General features: G+C 41.4%; 1 protein-coding gene across 1 annotated transcript; it reads right to left on the bottom strand.

Annotated features, from left to right (window-relative positions):
• Positions 1 to 10,925: 10,925 nt before the first annotated feature.
• On the bottom strand, positions 10,926 to 19,601 carry tmem38b (transmembrane protein 38B). The gene is made up of 6 exons (XM_079235173.1): positions 19,169 to 19,601; positions 14,170 to 14,326; positions 13,589 to 13,773; positions 13,398 to 13,485; positions 12,680 to 12,797; positions 10,926 to 11,878 (listed from the first exon to the last, which is right to left on the bottom strand). Exons 1-6 carry the CDS (start codon positions 19,290 to 19,292, stop codon positions 11,576 to 11,578), a joined length of 975 nt encoding a protein of 324 aa, XP_079091299.1. The 5' UTR covers positions 19,293 to 19,601; the 3' UTR covers positions 10,926 to 11,575.
• Between the last annotated feature and the right edge of the window lie 1,293 nt (positions 19,602 to 20,894).

Below are 20,894 nucleotides of genomic sequence, written 5' to 3'. Positions count from 1 at the left end.
CTGTAGTCTCCAGAGTTCTGAGTGGCTCACATCCACTTCCCTCTTTCTCTGATATGATTGGTCGCTGAGTTAATTGTGGAGGTCACGGATGGATGGGGAATTGAACTTCCATCCTTGGAGACTACAAAAACTAGATCACTCAGAAGGAGACGGCATCATTAAAAGTAAACTATTACTGTAATAATAAAGACTGATAATTTATACACCTGAAATCCAATCTACTTGTTTTCACGAAGAAAGCTCTTCTTTTAGGGATAGGGCTTCTTTCGAGGCTTCTGTGGAATAGTTACAGAACACTATTAGTGACTCAACAAGTGATTACACTTTAAAGGAACAAATGCAGATTAATTTTCACAATTTGTATGGATGGTGGTGTCCTTGAACACATTGTTGTTGTCATTAGCTGTCATGTTTTGTAGTTATTTGGCACATTCTACCTTTATTGTGTTTATGTTACCTTTGGTTATTTTAAGCATTTATGTGTGTTGTTATTGATTTGGTGCTTTTGTATTCGGATCAGCTGCTCTTTTTTTTTATCTTCATTTGGATCCTGCTTTCATGATTATATCAATATTTCATTTGGACATTTTCTTTATGTGTGGACTCAGGAAAATTAGCTAATGGGGATACAATGAAACAAACAAATACACCCTAAACGATAGAGGGTGAACAGACCAATTCTTATGAATAGCAAGAAGAAAGCAATTACTTTTGTTTTTGTAATCAGGAGCGATGCGGTTCTAAATTATCAGAAAATGTTCTGCTAAATTGAGTTTGTTCACCAGAGAATTGTGTTTCTTGTTTTATGTTTGTGTTTTTTTTTTTTAAAGTTGATTAGACACAGTTGGACAAAGATTATGTTATATATATCTAATAACCAATCAGGAGAATTTTAATCAAAATGTCAGAAATACGATATGAAATCCCATGGTGCCGCAGCAGTGGCATTGGGTACCACTGCTATATAAATCAGACAGTCCCTTATGATTTCCTACCTAAGTAAAAAAAAAGTAAAAAAAAATTCAAGAATATAAATGCCACTGCAAAGTCACTCCTCCTGATCAGTTTTAAAATACTGGTGAACTATTTATTCATGTCGTGTCATTGCCTTTTGTTTGACTATACCCAGACGTTTTTGTCCGCATTAATGCCGGTGAGAACCGCCAGAGGAAGAGTTCCTCACATGAACACAACACTGTTCCCCAGATAGTCAAGATAGTCAAGATTAATGATTGAAAACAAGTGGGCGAACCAAGAAATAACAACTATAAATATTGGTGCTTTAGAGAGTTGGGATCAGGCTGGAGCTTTGCACATCAATAAGAGCTGCTTTGCTCTACCTTATTGGCTATGCAGTGTAAAGGAAAATGAAACATTTTTGCAATGCTTTAAGACTATATATGAGTCCTTCTGAAGGTGAAATTGAAAGGTTACTGCACCTGACATTTGTCCAAGTGGTCATTTTTTAATTTGAAGCACATCAGATATTTATTGAGGGCTGTGAGGCTTAATATGAAGTGCTGACCCCTGTTCCTGCATGGACATCAAAAGGAATAACATTAGATTCATATAGCACTTTACAACAATGGTTTTAACCAGGCCATTTTCTTCATTGTGCATGGTTCCCTAGTAGAAAATAAACGAGTTTTTTTAATGAAAGATCTTTTCTTTTTCTTTTCTTTTTTCAGAGCTACAACTGTGAGAAGAGAAACCGATGGGAAACGAGTGTGAGAAGTGTGGACCAAATCTAGTAAAACTTTGATTTGTAAATGTAATGTGTGTGTGAAAGACATAGTGCAAATGTGCAGCCTTTTTCCCCCACAATATTTTCCCGTTTGATTATAGTATGGAGGAAGATTATAGAGGAAAATCCCAAGTATCAAGCGCAACCTTTTATTATTCAAGATTAGTTTTAGCTTTGTCATCATTTGAAGGCGTTTCATTGGCTATACAAGTGGATAACTTTGTAATGTTTACTTTGGAATGATTACAACCAATAACCTTTGTATTTGTTTAATGCAGGGCTGTGTTCAGTCAGAAAGCACAGTCAGGAAAGAAAAAGCCTTCGTCCTTGGTCAAGCTCAACTAAATCCGGATTCATTGTTGATGCAAAGGATTTATAATAGCCCCACTGCAGATACTTACGGTTTGGATTTGTAGTTCAACATTGTATTTCCCCTGTTGATGGCATCCTCACCACACTAGACGGGTATACTGTAAACAATCGGGTTGTATTGTGTTTGAGTTATACTCCCTACAGTATACGTATTTGCATTATTTGACCACTTTGTGATACAGGCAAAGGGTGGGAGATCCGCCTTGTTTCATTACAGAATATAAGAGTATTCGATGCATATCTACATTGTTGCATTCACTGTGATGGAGAACGCTGAGTAGAAGGTTTGAAGTGGGAATGTTTTTGCTGCGTGTGTTTTATTCAAAAGGTGAAGATAACTGAGCCTTTTGTTTCAAATCATCTTACGTTGTCTTCACTCTCAACAATCTCCAACAGCATCAGACACGTTTAAGATAAAGAAACAAGCGGCCCATGTTGACCAACAAGTTGTGCCATCACCATGTGGTAGCCGCTATCTATGGATCCCCCAGCCACTATCTATGGATCATAAAGCTAACATTACCAACAAACTCATCTGACTATTAGTTTAAATAGCATGTAACACATTGCTTTTTGCAGTGCTGATACTAATCCATTTTGTCACTGCCGCTCCTCCAGGAAATACTTCTCGGTTGCTTCATATGTAGTGCAATATCTTGCCAGGCCACCAGGCCTTATCTTGATATGTAAATCATACCACTGCTGCAGTTGTTTCTTTCACTCTTGTTGCTGCTTGACTCTGGAACATCCTCCCACAGAGTCAGAGAGAAGCGAGATCCATGCACATCTTTGTTTTGTTTGTCTCTTTGTCCACTGAGGAACAAAGAAAAACCAAGACAGAATGATAAGTCATTGTGTGTTGTGTGTGACCACAGTGGGAATTCACACTGACTATTTGGGAGCACTTGGAGCTCAGCTGGTCGTTCTTTTATTTTTCTTTAAAGGAGACATCCTTGAATAGTGTCTGAAAGATTAACTGGTAAAACACCAGCAGCGATTTGACATGACTGTCCTAGATTTCCAAGCGGAGCTTTAACCTGGTACAATGAAAACAGGTTCTTCCGGCAGTGCAATCACAACGTGGAGATCTGGTCTTGAAATGGAAAACTACCCAACAAATGCAATACACCTAGGTTAGCTAATATCGAAACAGCTGGTGGTGTCCATAACGGTCAACATACTTCAGCAGTAATGGATAGGTGGACGTTGCAGGTCAGTCCTGTGTCTCGCTCTTGTTTTGCAACCTTCCTCATGGTCAGACTCGCACATTCCTTTCCAGAGGCAGGTCGGCCTCAGTGCCAGGGTAAGCTGGAGTAACAGATGGTTGCTGGAGCAAGTCTGGCCTTTCCCCCTGTCTCTCTCCCTCTCTCTATTCCACGTCCTCTCTCTCTCTCTCTTCACAATAACCCCACTGCTGTTCTCATGGTAACACTATCTGCCAAGTCTGAGGGATTGGATTTTCACAGGACACATGAGCTCAGCACTGTACCAGAGGTGGACACTCTGCTCCCACTGTCTCTCTCCTTCCCTTCTGCACCTTCATCTTTCTTTCTGTCGCCATTGAATGTTTCATTTCTTCCTCCCCGCCGGCCCAGGATCCCTTTGTCTCCTTTCTCTCTCTCCACCTCTCCTCAGCTCATCTGTCATCGCTGCTTGTTGAGTCAACGGTTCCTTCTCTTCCTCCTTCTGGTTTTTGTTTCATCATCCAGAAGTCCCAACCATGACTGGGCTTTATTAGTTAGTGTCTATACATCTTACTCCAATCTAATCTCATGCATCTGCTGAGCTATTGTTCCTCTTTGCTTTGTTTCACTGTAGCTTCAAACATATTGCCTCTATTGTATCATGTTCTCCAGACGGAGCTGATAGTCTTACCACAAGACTGATGATTGCATCTGTGGATACGATCTCGCACCTTTAAAGAATGGCGCCCATTTTGGTGTAAGGTTCTTGCAATGTGGTTTGGTTGCCTGGTGGTGCAGTTTTTTTTTTTTTTGGAACACAATCAGCGACACACATATGCACCAATCCATGCTAACACACATATTAAGGATATTAGATTCAAACGGGCACAGCATGGTGTAGGAAAGATAGCCAGCTGCTCTTTGGACCAACTTAGATTTCTGAACAGTGGCCATCTGTGGTTCGAGGGGGTGACCACTCTGAATTCAAAACATCTACAAATCAAATGCAAGACCACACACACACACACACACACACACACACACACACACACACACACACACACACACACACACACACACACACACACATTCTCCCAGCCCCTGCTCCATCAAAGAAGAAATTCAAATCACGAGACTTAAGAAAGGGAAGCTGGCTTTCGGCGTGTCTTGCCATCTTTCCATCCACAAGGTGAGCTGGCCTTGCTCTCTCTACCTCCTCTTTCTTCCTCTGACGGCATTGTAAATGGAATGAGTCTGGTAGCATTGCTGTATTACGGTGGGATAAAGTATCAGTGCTGGTAATCTTCCGTGGATTAATGGCTTCTTCTTTATCTGCTGCGGCTGCTGCGCTCAGATGTCTGGCCGGGCCAGGAGCCTCCTGCTGGAATACTAATGACAGACAGACAGACAGCTCCAGCTCTCCCTGTCCCTAGCCCAGCCCAGCCCACGGGGGCTGTTTGTGTATGTGTGTGTGTGTGTGTGTGTGTGTGTGTGTGTGTGTGTGTGTGTGTGTGTGTGTGTGTGTGTGTGAAGTGCATGTAGAGAGAGCACAGCAGAGGAGGAGAAGGAGACTGCACGTGTTAAGGGTGTGTGTTTGTGTGTGTGTGTGTGTGTGTGTGTGTGTGTGTGTGTGTGTGTGTGTGTGTGTGTGTGTGTGTGTGTGTGTGTGTTTTTGCCCCCAAGACCCTGTCGCCTCCTTTGTGAGGTAGTCGCTGTCCTTCTTGTCCTGGCTGACACCTGCTTTGCATACAGGAGGGGCCAGGCCGAGAGGAGGGGAGGGGCAATGATGGGGAAATGAGGGTCCCCCAGGATGTGAGAGTGAGGGACACAGAGGGGACGGAGGGAGGGAGGGAGGAGGAGATACAGCAGATTAGTGGAAGAAAATAAAGCAGACTGATGGAGCGAGAGAAGGAACCCAGAGAGAAAATTGAGAAAGGAACAATGGGAAATATGAACAGATCCCAGTGACTGGACTACACAATATTGCCCCTTTCCTATATGAACCACTGACAGAAAGCCATTCTGCCGTAAATAACCCGCTGTAGGGTGTAGTCATTGTGGAAGCTCCTCTTCCATTCCCTCAGCAAGGTCACATTTACCCTGTACAGACCCTAAGCTAAGAATATCCAGTAGGTCCTTTTATGAAAAGGAAAAGGACCAACACTAAACACCATCTGCTTCCTCAGTCAAGGAAGAAAAGAAGAGGAGGAGGAAAGGAAGAGGAGGGGGAGTGACAGAAGCACACCATGTACCAACTACTGGCTATGCTTATGTGAACAGAAATACAGAGGAGAACAAAAGAAGACTGTATGAGCCCTGAGCGTACCTCATTTCCTAGGTGGAGCAGGAACAAATATGAAGCACCAGCAGAACATCCAACCAGAGATACAATGAAAAGCCAACATCTCAGTACCAAACTGCCCTCAAGACATTTGGCCATACCAGCCAACAAAATACCATAAAAACCCATGGATACAACTAACTGTGGATTCACACAATCATTTAGTAGTTGCTATATCGCTATTTTATTGTAAACTTCATTTTATTCTAAACAGCTTCGATTGACTCTTTACTTAAAACATTTTTAAACTATGACCATAAAAATGCCCCCAAAATTGAATAAAGCATCTCTTTGAGTCGCACAGTCTCAATAAAACATGGATAATGTGAGCATTGAGAACTTGGTATTTGGCAGAGCTTCTATCCAGAGACCCTGCATGTATTAAAGGTCACTCATGCACAAACATTCATGAGAAGCACGCTGCATCTTCTACTCTCCACTTTGGACGGTTTTCATTTTCAATGACAAACAACTAGCGGCCATCCTTACAAACTGCATGCTAAAAAAAATAAAGGTTGGTGTCCCTCTGTGTGTGTTGTTGTTCATGGCTCATGGCTCTCATATGTCACGTAATCACTGTTTGCTCGGTCAGAAATGTTGCTGTAGTTTGTTAGCACTGTTAGCTACGAGCCGGCATCACACTGCAATAAATCATATCATTGTGAAGCTTTTTAGTTTGTTTTTTTACACTGAGACCCAGAAGTATGTTACATGTATAAAACCTAGCATCGGCAGTAATGTTGGACGTCATTTTGCCAAGAACATCTTCAATTTGACGCAACGAAAAACATTCCCTGTTAGTGCATTAAACCCACGCATATCTTGTTTTAAAGTAAAACGACATTGTTAAACGACATTGTTATTACAGGGTTTTTATGATGATTTAACATGGCAATGTAAAGTATGAAGTAGTGTGCACGAGTTTGCTCATTTAAGTGCAAAGAAAGGGAAATATCAACACAAGCTCACCCTTTTATTCTCCAGTGTGTCTGTTTCTCACTCTCACAAACACACACACAGCCAGCTTTCTAGTCACATTATAGTAGCTCCATTTTTTTTGGCATTCTCCTCGCAGCTGTTCTTTACAAGTCAGATCTTGAATAGTGGTAGACATTGGCTGTTTGGTTTGCCATTCAGTTAGAGCTCTCTGAAGAGACTCCTGTGTGTGTGTGTGTGTGTGTGTGTGTGTGTGTGTGTGTGTGTGTGTGTGTGTGTGTGTGTGTGTGTGTGTGTGAGAGAGAGAGATTGAATGTGAGAGAGAAAAAGAGATGTCATATACAACACCACAACCATGTCTTGATGCCCTGATGTGAGTCCTTATTCTACAGTATGTGGTCCCTACACATTTTTTACTCTCATACAGTTCATATTTCCCCCTTTCTTTCTTTCTTTCTTTCTTTCTTTCTTTCTTGCCTCCTATCTGCCTTTCTCCTTCCTTCTGCCTAACTTCCCGAACTGAGTCTTTTCCTGTGTGGTCTCCAGCAGTTCTCTCCTTACTTTCATCTCACTTGAAGAGATAATGAGTTTGATTGCATCACCCGTAGAGTCATTTGACAAAAAACTTTGGATTAAATAACACTTTGATCATTAATAATAAAATAAAAAAATAGGAAGAACTTGTCAACGGGAAAAAACGTATTGCGACGTGTTTTGCTGTTACTGTATGAAACTTTTTATTCCATCAGTTTTGTATCTTTTTAAGTGATACGTCATCCATGGCAGACATTTGCTCAGAGGGAGCTCATGGGCCCAATAGAGATCATGTCAGCGTGTGGTGAGAGGCCAAACAACGACCATTCTGACACGTCACGCTTAGACACCACTGAGTTGGAGCAGGTGCACAGCCACAAGCCAGAAGATTGAGCCAGTTTAACACTTTCACAGTTATTTTTTCATGGAGTGATCGGAGGTCTGGTGAGGCAAAATGTCAATGAGATGACTCATACTAGCTGGAATTAAGCAAAAAAAAAAGGCTCATTGTAAATGCATTTCCGGGTCATCATCAACATAAAAAAATGGTTAAACAACAGCTTTATAAATCTGGACAAACATTGGCCGACGATGAACATAGATGCCATGACGGGTCATGTTGTATTCTTTTGAGAAATGGAGGAAAACAAAGAGCCTTGGTCTGACTGGTGGTTGGAAGGATTTGGTGAAAGAGTGTGTGTGGGCGCACTCGGGTTTGTAGGTGTGTGAGCCTCAAGGCTCTTTGTGCCTTTTTGATGGACTCAGCCTTTGTTGCCACTCTTCGTGTCACATGCACCGACAGCGAGCAACTGAAGCACACACGTATACATGCAAGTTGGCTGGTTTTTCACACAATAGAGTCCCCAAAAAGCTTCTTTTAAAAAATATATATATATTCTCATTTCACCTTCAAGACTTCGAGGAGATGATTTTTAATGTTTTCGAAATTATTTTGGATTTTGGTCCATCCAAAATGCTTTCACAAGCTAGAATGTCCCCATAAGAATAGCGGCCTGCCTACAGTGAATCCTCACAAGCATAGCTAAACCAGATCACACACATGCAGGCAGCTACCATTGGCTCCTCAAAGAGGGTCCCCTCCTGTCCCCATCCCTTCTTGCCTGCAGCTGCTGGCCAGCATGTCAGTTCCCAGGCATCAAGCCATCAGAGATGACGCCTCCTAACGCCACCAAGTGGTAATCACCTGCCCTGCACTTCTCAACAACAGGGGCTCTATCCTTCAGGCAGCAGTGGAAATGTTTATTGGTTAATTTATGGAGTTTGAAACTCAGTGTGTGTGTTTAAATTGAGATTGAAGGTAACACCCATATGATAAAGCCACATTATGGAATGAAACCATATAATATAAGCTGTGTGTGCTGTTATCTCGTCATGTTGGTTGTATCACAGCACCTTTATTACACTGCATGACATTTTTTTGTCAAGTCACGTATTGTATAGATTAAGGGAATAGAGTACTTTAATAGTCATGCATGTTTCCCTCCAAAAAAGGGCTGCAATTATTCAGAATTTGCCCCAAAATTCTGGGGTAAATTATCACAGAGGTCATTCCTTTACAGGCAAATTACATAAAATATGATGAATAAACCATTAAACTGTGGAAAAGACTTAGTAAGGCTTAGTTTTGTTGGGACATATCTTAGTATCAAGGGGAGATGATTCCAGCAGCGAGCATGGCTGAAACCTGTTTCACCACTTTTGAACTTAGCTCCTCTAACTGACCTGTCCCTGCAGGTCTGAGAGACACCCAGCTTGCACTCTGCCATATATGTTGGGCCCAGACCATTGAGTGACTTAAAGACAATAAGGAGGCGTCTAATCAATTCTATATTTAACTGGAAGCCAGTGCAGGATCTAAGAATTGGATAAATGTCTTCTCCCTTCTTGGTCTGTGTCACTATTCTTGCAGCAGCATTTTGAATAAGTTGGGAACTTAAGAGAGAAAATGAACCAATGAGTGAGCAACTTATTAAAGGATAAGGCAGACATTCCTTAAAAAGACAAACCAACTGTGTGGTCGTCTGTTTCGCAATACTTTCTGACTTCTCCAGGCTCATTCTGTAGATGTAGATAAAGACATAAAAAGCAGATCACATACAGGTACATCTTTGTTTAAAAGTAGGGATTTGAGTGAAATGACGGAGCGCTGCAATGCATTTATAGGGGAGATTATTTTGTTGATGCATTTGGGATTGTTTCAAAATGAACTACAGCGCTGTCCATGTGTTCGTGGTAATGACAGGTCTTAGTGGGATCAATCCATCGATTGTTTTGCCAAAGTATATCTCTAGATTGTGAAATGATGAGAAACAAAATAAAAAAGCTCCAACCAAACGGGTCACAGAGTCGAGCGGTCCGTGTCAGTCATACCCTGATGGCCTCCCAGTATTTAGCCAAGCTGTCAATCTGTCTACTGCGTGTGTGTGTGTGTGTGTGTGTGTGTGTGTGTGTGTGTGTGTGTGTGTGTGTGTGTGTGTGTGTCTCTGGTGTGGGTTTGTTTGTGGGTAGTATGCCTTGGTCTCACTACGTCCTTGACCTCTACTTAGACTGTGGGTTCAAAGTCATGTGAATAGGAATGTGTGGGCATCTAGTGTCCTCCCATTGTGTCTGTGCGCACAAGTCGTGTGTGTTGTTTGATGGTAAGCGGAAAAACAGATATTTCTGAGCCATAATATTCCACATCCTTGCTTTATCCCTGAGCTCTGCTTAGACATCACTGTGGATTCAAGTGTACAGGAATGTGTACATGCATTGTGTGGATAATGTGTATGTGTGCATGTAAGCCATTTTATTTAAAGATGAATTTTCTGCACCGGACACCTGGAAAACAGGGGTATGTCTGGGGATATAAAAGAGGCTGAAGAGATGCGCCATAGAGCAGGTAAAGTGTAGGTGAAACAGTTGGGGGCTCAGCAGTGGGGGGGCTGCTCAGTTCAGTGAGTAATTATGGTTTGGGGGTCACACGGGCCTGGACCTCATTAAGAGAAATGTCTGGGAACGTTCAGGCTCTGAGCCGCCGTCATGTCACCTGCTTTTTTTATCATGGAAGGCAACGGGAGGAAAACAACGGCTTATTAACGTGTCTTTCAGTTTTCCAGGTCACATAGTTTGCCATTAGTCAGGAAGATCAACGCGCACACACACACACACACACACACACACATGCTAAAACTGAGCATTTTTGCAGCAAACACTTTCAGATGCAAGCCTGTTCCTGACACGCACACGTCTGACATCTGTGGACTTGAGACGTATGAAAGGCAGGTACATCATCTCAGCCGGTATCGCTTTTGATCGTCTTCTCTTATCTCTTCAACCCCTCCCCCTCCTCATCTGTTCTTAATTTGTATTCACAGGGGGGGTTTCTGCTGTCTGAGGTTACATAGATGAGAATTGAGGGGGATTTGGGGGGATCTCTCTCTAGCAGCATTTTAAAGAGGCTGAGGTATCAATCAGGTGCTGATGTTACACTGATGCAATGTTTCAGCCTATGGAGGAGGTTACTTCTGGACGCCGCGCTGCTTTTCATCAACTCACCAGCAGCTAATTAAGATACCAGTTAACATTTGACAAACTCTACTCTGAACTAATGTGCTAAGATAGCTCCATGATGTTTGATTCTGTATTAATTAGCGTCTTTCTTGCAGGGACTTAAACATTTGTAAAATGTGACTAATGATCTGTTTGGTGCTTTAAAGTGAGGCCTTATGGAGTTCAGTCCATGGTCACTGAACTGCATGAATCTGTCTGATAAAGCGGAGAGACTAGAAATCACAAACATTTTATAGTTCATTTAACCCGTTTATTCTCATGCTTATAAGTGTAATTCAAAGCATTCACCAAAGAAATAGAATACAATGAAAAGTGTCTTCCATTTTGTAATGTTCATTCAAGAGTGCAATTGTTTAGTATAAATATAATTAAATATCTGAGTGTTATAGAATATAATCTCTTTAAAAAATATCTTTCTAACCATTTCAGAGTATGAAATATAGCATTTACATAAAGCAAAAAACAGATGCGTAGACATTCATAGATCAGCAGGTGCACAGCACTGTTCCCAAAACCCAAGCAAAAAATGATCAACAGTTTTCAATCAATATAAATATATATGAAAATGAAGCTACACGATGTGTGTAATCAGCCCGAGGATACATGATGTTAACTTCCAACAGCATAAATATCGCAGTAGTTTAAGGACGGGGTGATTATCCCACGATAAGGTGCAGGCTTGGCTGGAGTCAGCTCTTAATGAAATTACATTTCAGCAGTCAGATTTCCATTGCATTCCAAGTAATGAATAAGAGAACTATTGTTTAGACGGAACAAGAACAATGTCTCCATAAAAGAAAAAATAAATAAGTTCTTATGTGACTAAGCTGAATCAGAAATGACTCTATAACCCTGCTTAGAGGTGAAAAGGCGCTATGGGGCGAAGGCTGACTAGTTTATCTTCTTGCAGTTTGTTGTGTCGCCGTTCTCTGACTCCTTTTTGGCTTTGAGCGATCCTCTTTGTCCCTTGACAGGAGGAACCGGGCTCTTTTTCCCTGTCGCTCCATTCTCACCAAGCTCTTTGGTTCCGGCGGTGGAGGTCGACCCGTTGGTTGCGCCGTGATCGAGAGGCGCTTTCTTTACCTCGCCGGTGAGCGCAGCATAAGGGGAGTGGCCAGCGAAGAGGGTCTTGTAGATGGCCAACTCGATGACAGCGAATGGTGAGGCGGAGGAGCCTGTCAGCATCATCCTTGACTGGAAAACAAATTGAAACAAAATGTGAGATTAGGTTTAGAATTTAATAATTTTCAAACTGTGGAAGTGTCTCATATTCCTTCACCATAGCAGCTATAATCAGTTTATTCAAATTAACAATGGATCAGATGACTACTTGTACGTGAAAGAACTTGCTTGTGGTGCTGAACATACAGTATCAGTAGTGTGTCATTTGTCACTTTTCATTGATAGCCAATGTGATGTTGGCCTATCTTAAATAATATAAAGACACTAAGTAATTAGGGGATGAGAGTGTAACATCTGCATCATCGGGAAAACAAACTAATAAATGGGAGATTTGGACGCGAGACTTTGAATCTGATGTAATGTCTCTGCGTTAATTTGACAGATCAGAGACGGAGAGAGCTAAAAGAATGAGAGTTGAAAGAAGACATGGTAGATTTATCTGCGTCTCAGTCAAGAGCACAAGTTTCCCAAAGAAGAGAAGAGAGGAGAGGATGATGCAAGCTGATGAAAATGATGCAAAAGCCCCAGCCCTACGGGTAATACCGAGCTAATGTGAGTCACCACAGCACAAACTTCAAAAAAAAGCAGAGGGAGAAAGGTCATTTAGAAGACAGGACACCACAGATACGGAGGGATCCACGGCACCAAAACATGTTATATACCCGAGTTAAGATCAAATAAAAAACTAAGAATGCTATGAAATCTTTTTTTATTTATAGGTAAGTAAATGGACTGAAATATCTGAACTGAATCACTACCACCGTGGGTGTTTATTCCCAAGGTCACGGTGTCCGGTGTGAGTCACAGACTGACCTTGTTGACGACGGTGAAGACGGTGTAGACGAGCATCAGGTGGTGCGTCTTGAGAGGCAGGTAGTCGGTCTGCTGCAGAGCGAACAGCACCGCTCCTATCAAGGTGATCTTGGTGGGGCTGCACAGACATGCAATAAGAGATTTAGTTATGATATAATATATGATCAAAATAAATAAATGGTGCGGGTGAAGACATCACATTCTTATGTGCTTTAACTATTATACACAAATTAACTAAACTGGAGACACACATCGTGGCTGTAGACGTACTCGGCATCCTCTTGAGTAAACTCAAATCAATGCTGCTTTAAGGCAACAAAGAGAACATGTTAGATGTGATTTGTAAACATACATAGGCTCCAGCTTTAGCATATCCCCAGATTTGTTGAGAGTCTCCATGTTTGGTTCGGAATATTAAGCATTCTGGAAAATGGGATTATTAGCTTTCTTGCCGAGAGGTAGATGAGAATATCAATACCACTATGTGTCTATAAGGTTAATATAAAAAAGGTACAGCCATGAGCCAATCAGCTCGAGTTATTTGCTTACCAGATACTCTAAAGCTCAAACTCAAGTTGTATTTTTACATGAGGGGTTATGTGCCAGATGTCATGTAGTCATTTTGTAAATAAGCTAATTTACCAAAATGTCAAACTAATCCTTTAAATGTGACATTAGACTAAAATGTAGTTTTATAAGAAGTATGCAGAAGACTTACTAAGACATTTTTAGGAGCTCATTAGTCTCTGGTTTCCATACACCTCGAACGAGCTGCTCAAAGTTACTTATCAGACCGCCTCCAGCACCTAATGGGGTTAAGAAAATAATATAAGCATATGCTTAATACAGATTGATATTAATATAACTAATCCATTAAAAATCCTTCTGCATGCACCATCAGCTGCCGACCTTTAGCCCACCCAATGGCGATCATAACCAGCAGGCTGTCTTTGTATTTGCCGTGTGCCTGGGCGACCCCCCCGAGCACCTTCCACGTCCTGGTCACTTCCTTCATCCCTGACAGCACCAGCCTGAGAGGCAGCAGGGCAGCACAGCTGTACACCAGGTCCATGGGGCAGTAAAACACGAGGTACCTGGAGAGGCAGATATGGCTCAAATAAAGAGTACCCACGCACACACTGTTCCTTAAACATTTTGACAGTATCACCTGCCAGTTTCTGTCAAGTACATGACTTCACCAGCAGAGGGTGCTGTGCTTTTTTTGTGAGGTGAGTGTAATATGATGTCCCACCAGTAGAGGGCACCATACACTTCATATTTAGAAGTAGGAAGTTGACAACAACCTCTCTGTTTCGTTCAATCTCTTCCACATGTCATGTTCCTTTCACAGGAAATTAAGTAGCTGCGCATTTCTTCACAAGAGAACCTTTTCATTAAAGCTGCAGCGGGCCGCTCACTAATCCTGCAACGCTCTGCTCCTCCTCCTCCTGGCTCTTTTCTCTATTTCCACACAGTATCAAGATATTTACCAGGTGATGGAAGCCAGCAGAACACCTGTGCTGTTGGACAGAGGTGCAACAGCTGGCTCGGCCAGCATGACAGCAGACAGCACGGCTCCACCGAAACAGAAGAGCATGGAGCTGAACCAGCAGGCTAAGGGGCTGACTCTCGAGACCTCAAGAGCACCTGCACAGGAACACAAGTATACTCATCAGCGGCATCACTGTGACATGGATTTCCCTGAGTCACATGTACGTGGTATATTTCCAATACATAAAAGGTGTTAGCATGCCTACAGGGTCTTTAAATACCCGGGAACACCCCCTGCAACAACGGTTGTTGTTGTTGAATGTTTCCCATAATAAGCGTTAAATATAGTTTTCATTATAGTGGAGGGATTTATATTATGACAGTAATAATGCCTAAGAGACGGGCTTAAGTAACATTTAGTCGAGACCAAAAGGTCATTTGTGTGACTTCCACAGTAGTGTTGTGTAAACACACTTTAAATTTAGCACACAAGTGTTTTAGAAAGAAGTGGAGCTTGACATTCCTGTGTGATGATTCTCCCAATCCCCGTCACTGTATTGATATTAACTAGTGAGAGGGAACAACTAGAGGGAGGTTTGTCAAATACTGGTTACGCGATTGAGGTCAAAGTGCAGCCCGGAGCCACGGCAGTTACAGTTTACAAACCATATCAGTTCACGGCAGATAATGATCAACAGCTCTGTGTTTCCTCCCTTTAAAGAGAACACTGTATTCTTTTTTTCACCGAAAACCATCTACACGCTAATTACAGCAACAGCACGAGTTCTATGCAACTCAAAAAGCACGTGAACTGCTAAGTATTATGATACTGATGTTCTTATATCTTCACTATGGAAGGAAGGTCTGGTGTTACTGTTATTTAGCCAAAGATTGAGATTTTTACATTCTTTATATTGACCTTTGCAGAGATGGACCAATACTATCTAAAACCGACTTGTTTAACTCTACCAGAATTAATGACGCCAACATATGCTGGGATATTCCTGTTTTACTTAACCCCAGACGGGTAACGCTCAGTCCCTCCTGAACCACCTGCCCTGAGTCACTACGGCCACACACAGGCCCAATCTGAGGATTACAGGCAGATTACAGACTCCTGCAGAGCGATCGGTAAACCAGCAGGATTTATAACTCTATCTGCCTCCTCTCAGACTCCCAGTGGATTCTGTCTGCCCGGCCCATTCTTTAACTTTTGCTCCCACTCACAGATAATGGAAACGATAGAGAAGCAGTTGAATTTATCACTTTAAAAAAAGTGTACAAAGTTGTGAACTAGTATTTAGTATAATTGTTTTAATGAGACATGTAACAATATTATCATTTTGAACAGTTTTGATGCTAAAATAGAATTGAAAAGTAGCAATACAACAATGTGAAAACACCTCACTGTAAGAAAAGATCATCTTTCTGCAGTAAAGTGCCCCCTGTGACAGATACACATACATCATATATGACATTAGATTAGATTGTTCATTCTGTTGCAGCAATGTGTAAACAGTGTTTTACAACCTCGGGGCCTGGGCCCCTCCTAAGGGTCACCAGATACGTCTGAGAGGGTGTGAGATGATTAAAGGGAAATTCTGCAGCAAAAGTCTATAATATTTTGGAAACTTTTCTCGAATCTTTGCTTTTTGTGAAATAAAGGATCATTTGACCTCTTTGGTTTTGTGAATATGAGTAGATTTTTTAACTCCTATTATTATTCTGTCACACTTTGGGGGATCACCATGCTTCAAGTTATGTAACTACTATTCCCATAATGTGTTGGCTTGGAGTGATGTAAGCAAGAAGTATAATGCCATGGACTAAGTCTGCTGTGGGTTACAACTTCCTCCACATGTCAGAGCCTATATTTGTTTGCATTTTGGAAAATGGCATAATTTAAAATATGTCGAATTAGCTGTTAGTTCCTGTTTGCAGTGTAACCAAGTTCTGATATAAAAATAACTTTTTCCAATGAGTTTATTTCCAAGTGTTTATTTGTTTGTTCTATTCATTTATTCTAATATAGTTGGAAAGTGTACTTCACACTGAACAAATATGTGTATTGTGTCTGTGTGTTCCGATTTCAGTTTCGACTGAAGTTTTCATGCAAATTGTGGCCATCAGGCACTAAGAGTTTTCTAGTACCATAAAAGTCTCCATCCGCTGTATTTCACAGACACTGCTGCTCTAACCACTAACGGTGTTGGTGAGCGGGTGTGAAGTCACTAACTTCCTGTTTTTAGAACACCGGTATGCACCTGTCTCTCTCAGTTCAGTGTCTTAACCCTTACGCCTGTCCCTTCACCCCTCTTCACCCCCTTTAACTCTCCCACGCCCCTGTGGGTGGGCGCCCCTCACAGTTTGAACATCTCTGCAGATGTTCTTTCTGCTATATAGCAGAAAGAATAGAAGTGAGTCGGTACAATATGGCTTTAGCTCATGGTAACATGCAACTGCAGCATCAAAAGATCAAAGATTTTAGAGTTATTTTTGTGTGCGATGGCACAACCAGACCGTTTTTTTCTCTTTTTTCTTTTGTGTGTCAAGTCTGATGTAATAAACGTTTCTGTTTTTAAAACCTAACCGGCAGTTAAAAGAGGAGGAAGTTCAGGAAAAAAAACACCCAAACGTGAGACAGGAAAGAGTCTGGCAGCCCATCTGTCACACATATTACACATATTCCTTCCTCCTGTGAGAGCCTCAGCCTACATGAGACATGGATGCTCAGTATCTGTGATCTTATAGCAGTGGTAGCACTCAGTTCACATGTGTAGCACATTGCTTACAGTAAACAGGGTTGCATTGTCATCACTTTTCGTTCCAGAGCTAAACACACTGCTGTGTGTGAGCCTGACTTTTGCACTGTCATTTTATAAAGCGTAATGTCAATAGCAACAGTTGCTTTTCAGAGAGCTTCCAGGTGGTAAAAAAAATAAAATAATGCTTTGTTCACTGAAATATAAATCAGGCTGTTCGGACTGCTCTGACCTGCTGGGCTACAAACACACCTTTTCCAGCTCAAGATCCTGTTTCCTAGTTTGCGTTTAAGGAAACACATTTGCAAGCCAAATTTGGTGAATACAAGCCACGAACACCACAGCTGCAACATGTAAAACTCTTCTTTTTTTTGTATTCCTTTTTTTTTCTGAGAGCAAAGGTATCTTAGTGTATTCACATGCATACAAGTCCAGATCTTTTAAAATCGACACAAAGGAAACGGGTAAGAGGACAAGTTTTATAGCTGAAAAACAGTTCAGTGATTAAAAACCAGGACAGCATCTCTCCGACCATACACACTGACGCGTACATAAGACTTTCCTCCTCCATCTTGAAACTGGATAAGAAACAAAGTGGCTTATCCCCGGTTATTTTGGGCCCTGAAGAGTGAACCACTGATTGACTGTCCTCCTGCGTCTAATACAATCCACTCACAGCAATGTTGAGGAATTTGCTTTAAATAACTCCACTGTAAACGGTAGTGAAAGTGTCATAAACATGTGCGGAGACCTGGCGAGCGCTTTTTAAATCCTCAGACTGGAGAAGAGTTAACATATAAAGGATAAGAAATGGAAGGCTGAAAGTGGTTCATGGCATTCCTTTCCTTTTTGGGGAAAATAAGAACTTCTGCTTGCTCCTTGAGTGTTAAATGTCTTGATCTATAGATAGATAGATAGATAGATAGATAGATAGATAGATAGATAGATAGATAGATAGATAGATAATGTGGCAGCAGCAAGCAAGTTACATAGTAAACATAAAAATATGAAGTATAGGAAATACTCAATATATACACAATACAATAAAATAGCAGAACAGAACATATTAATTTAAATGAAAAAAAGAAAATGTATGTAAATGTAAGAACAGTGTATATACAATGAATTAGAACTATATACAGATACAGTGAATTAGAAGTAATTACAGTGAATTAGAAGTATATACAGTGAAAGCGGTGCAAGGGGTTTACATGATGGAGGATCTGGCCGGAGGTGATTTATAATAAATGTATTATTTATTCTGGTTTTAAAGACTTTATTTCGCTATATTCTGCGTTATGAGGTATTTTTGTGTTGTGTCTCCCCCCACCCTTGTGCATCTGTCTCTTGGCTACAGATAGATGGATAGATGGGAGCAGAGGACCAGGGGTTAAAAGGTCACGGGAGCTCAGATGCTTTGCGAGGCAAGTTCCAAAATAGACGGCAGGATTCGCAGTAGCGGGACTACAATGGAGTATATGTGTGTGTGTGTGTGTGTGTGTGTGTGTGTGTGTGTGTGTGTGTGTGTGTGTGTGTGAAAAGTCGACTCGCTGGGCAGTTAAAGTCCACCTGTCCCTGCAGACTGTATCTCAGTGACATAACACATGGGCTCAGTGCCTGCCTTTAGTCTGAGCTGATACAATCAACTGTTGCTCAGCGGCAGCGTGTGCTTTGAAGTTAAATTAATTTGATATTTATTTATTAACTATCGATCCGTCTAATGTGCAGTTTTTCTGACCTTTTTATAAGAGGGGTCATTGGACTTTTAGAGCAGATGTAGTTGGTGCTGTTGAACTTCATTTAATTAGTGGGGTGGATAAGGGGTGGCCAAAATAATAGAAACAACTAAGAATAAACAAACTAATTGGCTTTTAAATATAGCTTCTAATAACACAAGACTAATAATATGCATGTCCTTATGACACGAAAGGGCACAGCAGAAGTAAGAAGTGGTCGAGATTATTTGCACAAATAAAAACAGATTTAGATGTGTTCATTTTAAATGAGGCCGATACGATCCACTAAATCTAAGTGTGTTGGCATTTATAACATCCCCAGTGGCTGAGTGGCATTCTGGTTTTGGTCCTGAAATACCAGAACATCATGAGAGGCATATTGTGGAAGTTTCACCAGGGCAAACTCTTGCAAAACTATGCAAAACAACTTCAACAACTTGCTGAAAAGTGTAAATGCCGTGCTGGTTATTGTGCGCTCGAGCTCCCCGTCCACCACTTACCTGGCTGCTCCCTCAGAGCCAGGATTGACACGATGTAGTGCGCCATGTCAAAGAATGGAAACATGGACAAGCTTGCCAGCCCGTGGGACAGCTCGTCCAAATGCAGCAACCCGAACAATTCCATGATCTTTTTTTTTTTCTTCTTTTTTTCTTTTATAACTTTGTTAAAAACTCTTCAGCAACAGGAAGTGACTGATCCCCGCCAGTAGTTCCGAGTGGAAAGAAAGGCACCCGTCCAACTCGGAGCATCAGGGCTTCATCCAACGTCCGCAAAGTCTGACACCAGCCTGTGGCCCAAAACAGCTGTGCGCGCGCCCGCGGAGACACTGACGCCAAGTTGCTCGCAGCTGGTTAGTTGATCGCCGCTCGTCGCCGTGCAACAGATCTGTAACGCCAGAGTGTGGCCATCGTCGGTGTTACCCCATCGACGACGCTGTCATCGGCGCATAGCCGGAATTCCTGCTCGGTTGTTCCGCCATGCAAGTGATGTGGCGGGCGGAGCCAGCGCGGCTTTGTGATTGGAGGAGCGGAAGCACGCGCGAGCCAATCACGTGTCACGGTGCGGCTATGTGCGGCGATGCTCGCGAACCACGTGACAGACAAACACACAACGTTGTCTTGTTTAATTGTGTACACAAGAAGCTTAAAAAGGCCTACCTTTAATTAGGTAGAGCCCACAGGTAGAAATGACACATTTTACACTAAAACTATAACATGTGTTTGATATTCATGTGTTTAACATTGGAATTATATTGTTGATGGTCTTTTTTCTTAGATGCTATTGATATTACTATTATTGTATCTGTTCATTGTTTGTGCTTACATTTTGAGGGATGGACACAGTATTATTCGTCAGCTTGTCCCACCTAATTAAGTCATTTTCTTTTATTTGCATTTACTATATGACACAGTAAATAGTAATCTGTGTCATGTTTGGCCTGTGTGTCATGTGAAATGGCTCTGACGACAATGTCTACTTTTACTCCTTACAACATTGTAATTGACCTGCAGTTTTCAAAACATGAGGGAATGCAGAAAACATAAAAGCTCAAAAAAGGTGCAAGAATAGTGTAGATTGTCACAAAAAACAATTACAACTTAGTTTGTTGTGTCACATTGGGTCATATTTTTACTTTGTTTGAAAGCACAAATAAACTTAAGGAAATGTTGAGACAACAATCAGTTCTCCATTATTCATGTTTTACAAGAACATGTGAGCGCACAAACAGATTGAATAAAGTGTCAAGGAGGATGGAGCTGGTTGATCCTTTTTTGAACCGGTCAAGTCGGATCATGTCCGAGTCACTGCAACATCAATGCTTTCATGGTAAACTCAAAGACCTATGGGTTTTCATGAACAAAAAATATGATACATTGACATCATTTGTATTGTATTTTATTTTGTATCTACCATAAATAGTTGTGTGCATGAAAACAGTCTTTACATGTCATCAAATTAGTCAGCTAGTCTCCTGGCCAGCATGACACCTGGTGGTGGCTCCTTATGAGTTTTTTTTTCTTTTCCTTTTTAGAATCAAATTGGAATATAATCAGATCTTATAAGAATTGTTCTGTTACAGTGTGGTTAACTGGTACAACAGTAGCTCTGCTTGCTAATATTGAGACAATATCCATCCTCATTTGATTTCTGAAATTCTTGTTGTTACCATGTAGACGTAGCAACTGAAATATACACTTTTTCTTTCTGTTTTAACCAAGATAATTG

This window comes from Taurulus bubalis (genome assembly GCF_910589615.1).
Source record: "Taurulus bubalis genome assembly, chromosome: 19".
NCBI lineage: Eukaryota > Metazoa > Chordata > Actinopteri > Perciformes > Cottidae > Taurulus > Taurulus bubalis.
Note: the sequence above shows the minus strand (reverse complement) of the source record. Positions and strands in the feature narration are given on the sequence as shown.

Excerpts from the sequence above, each read along its gene's own strand:
- tmem38b (XM_079235173.1), bottom strand. The coding sequence starts at position 19,292 with ATGGAATTGTTCGGGTTGCTGCATTTGGACGAGCTGTCCCACGGGCTG. Across the intron at positions 14,327-19,168 it reads GGCTCTGAGGGAGCAGCCAG|GTGCTCTTGAGGTCTCGAGA; the intron begins GTAAGTGGTGGA and ends GTTCCTGTGCAG. Across the intron at positions 13,486-13,588 it reads CGCCATTGGGTGGGCTAAAG|GTGCTGGAGGCGGTCTGATA; the intron begins GTCGGCAGCTGA and ends TAACCCCATTAG.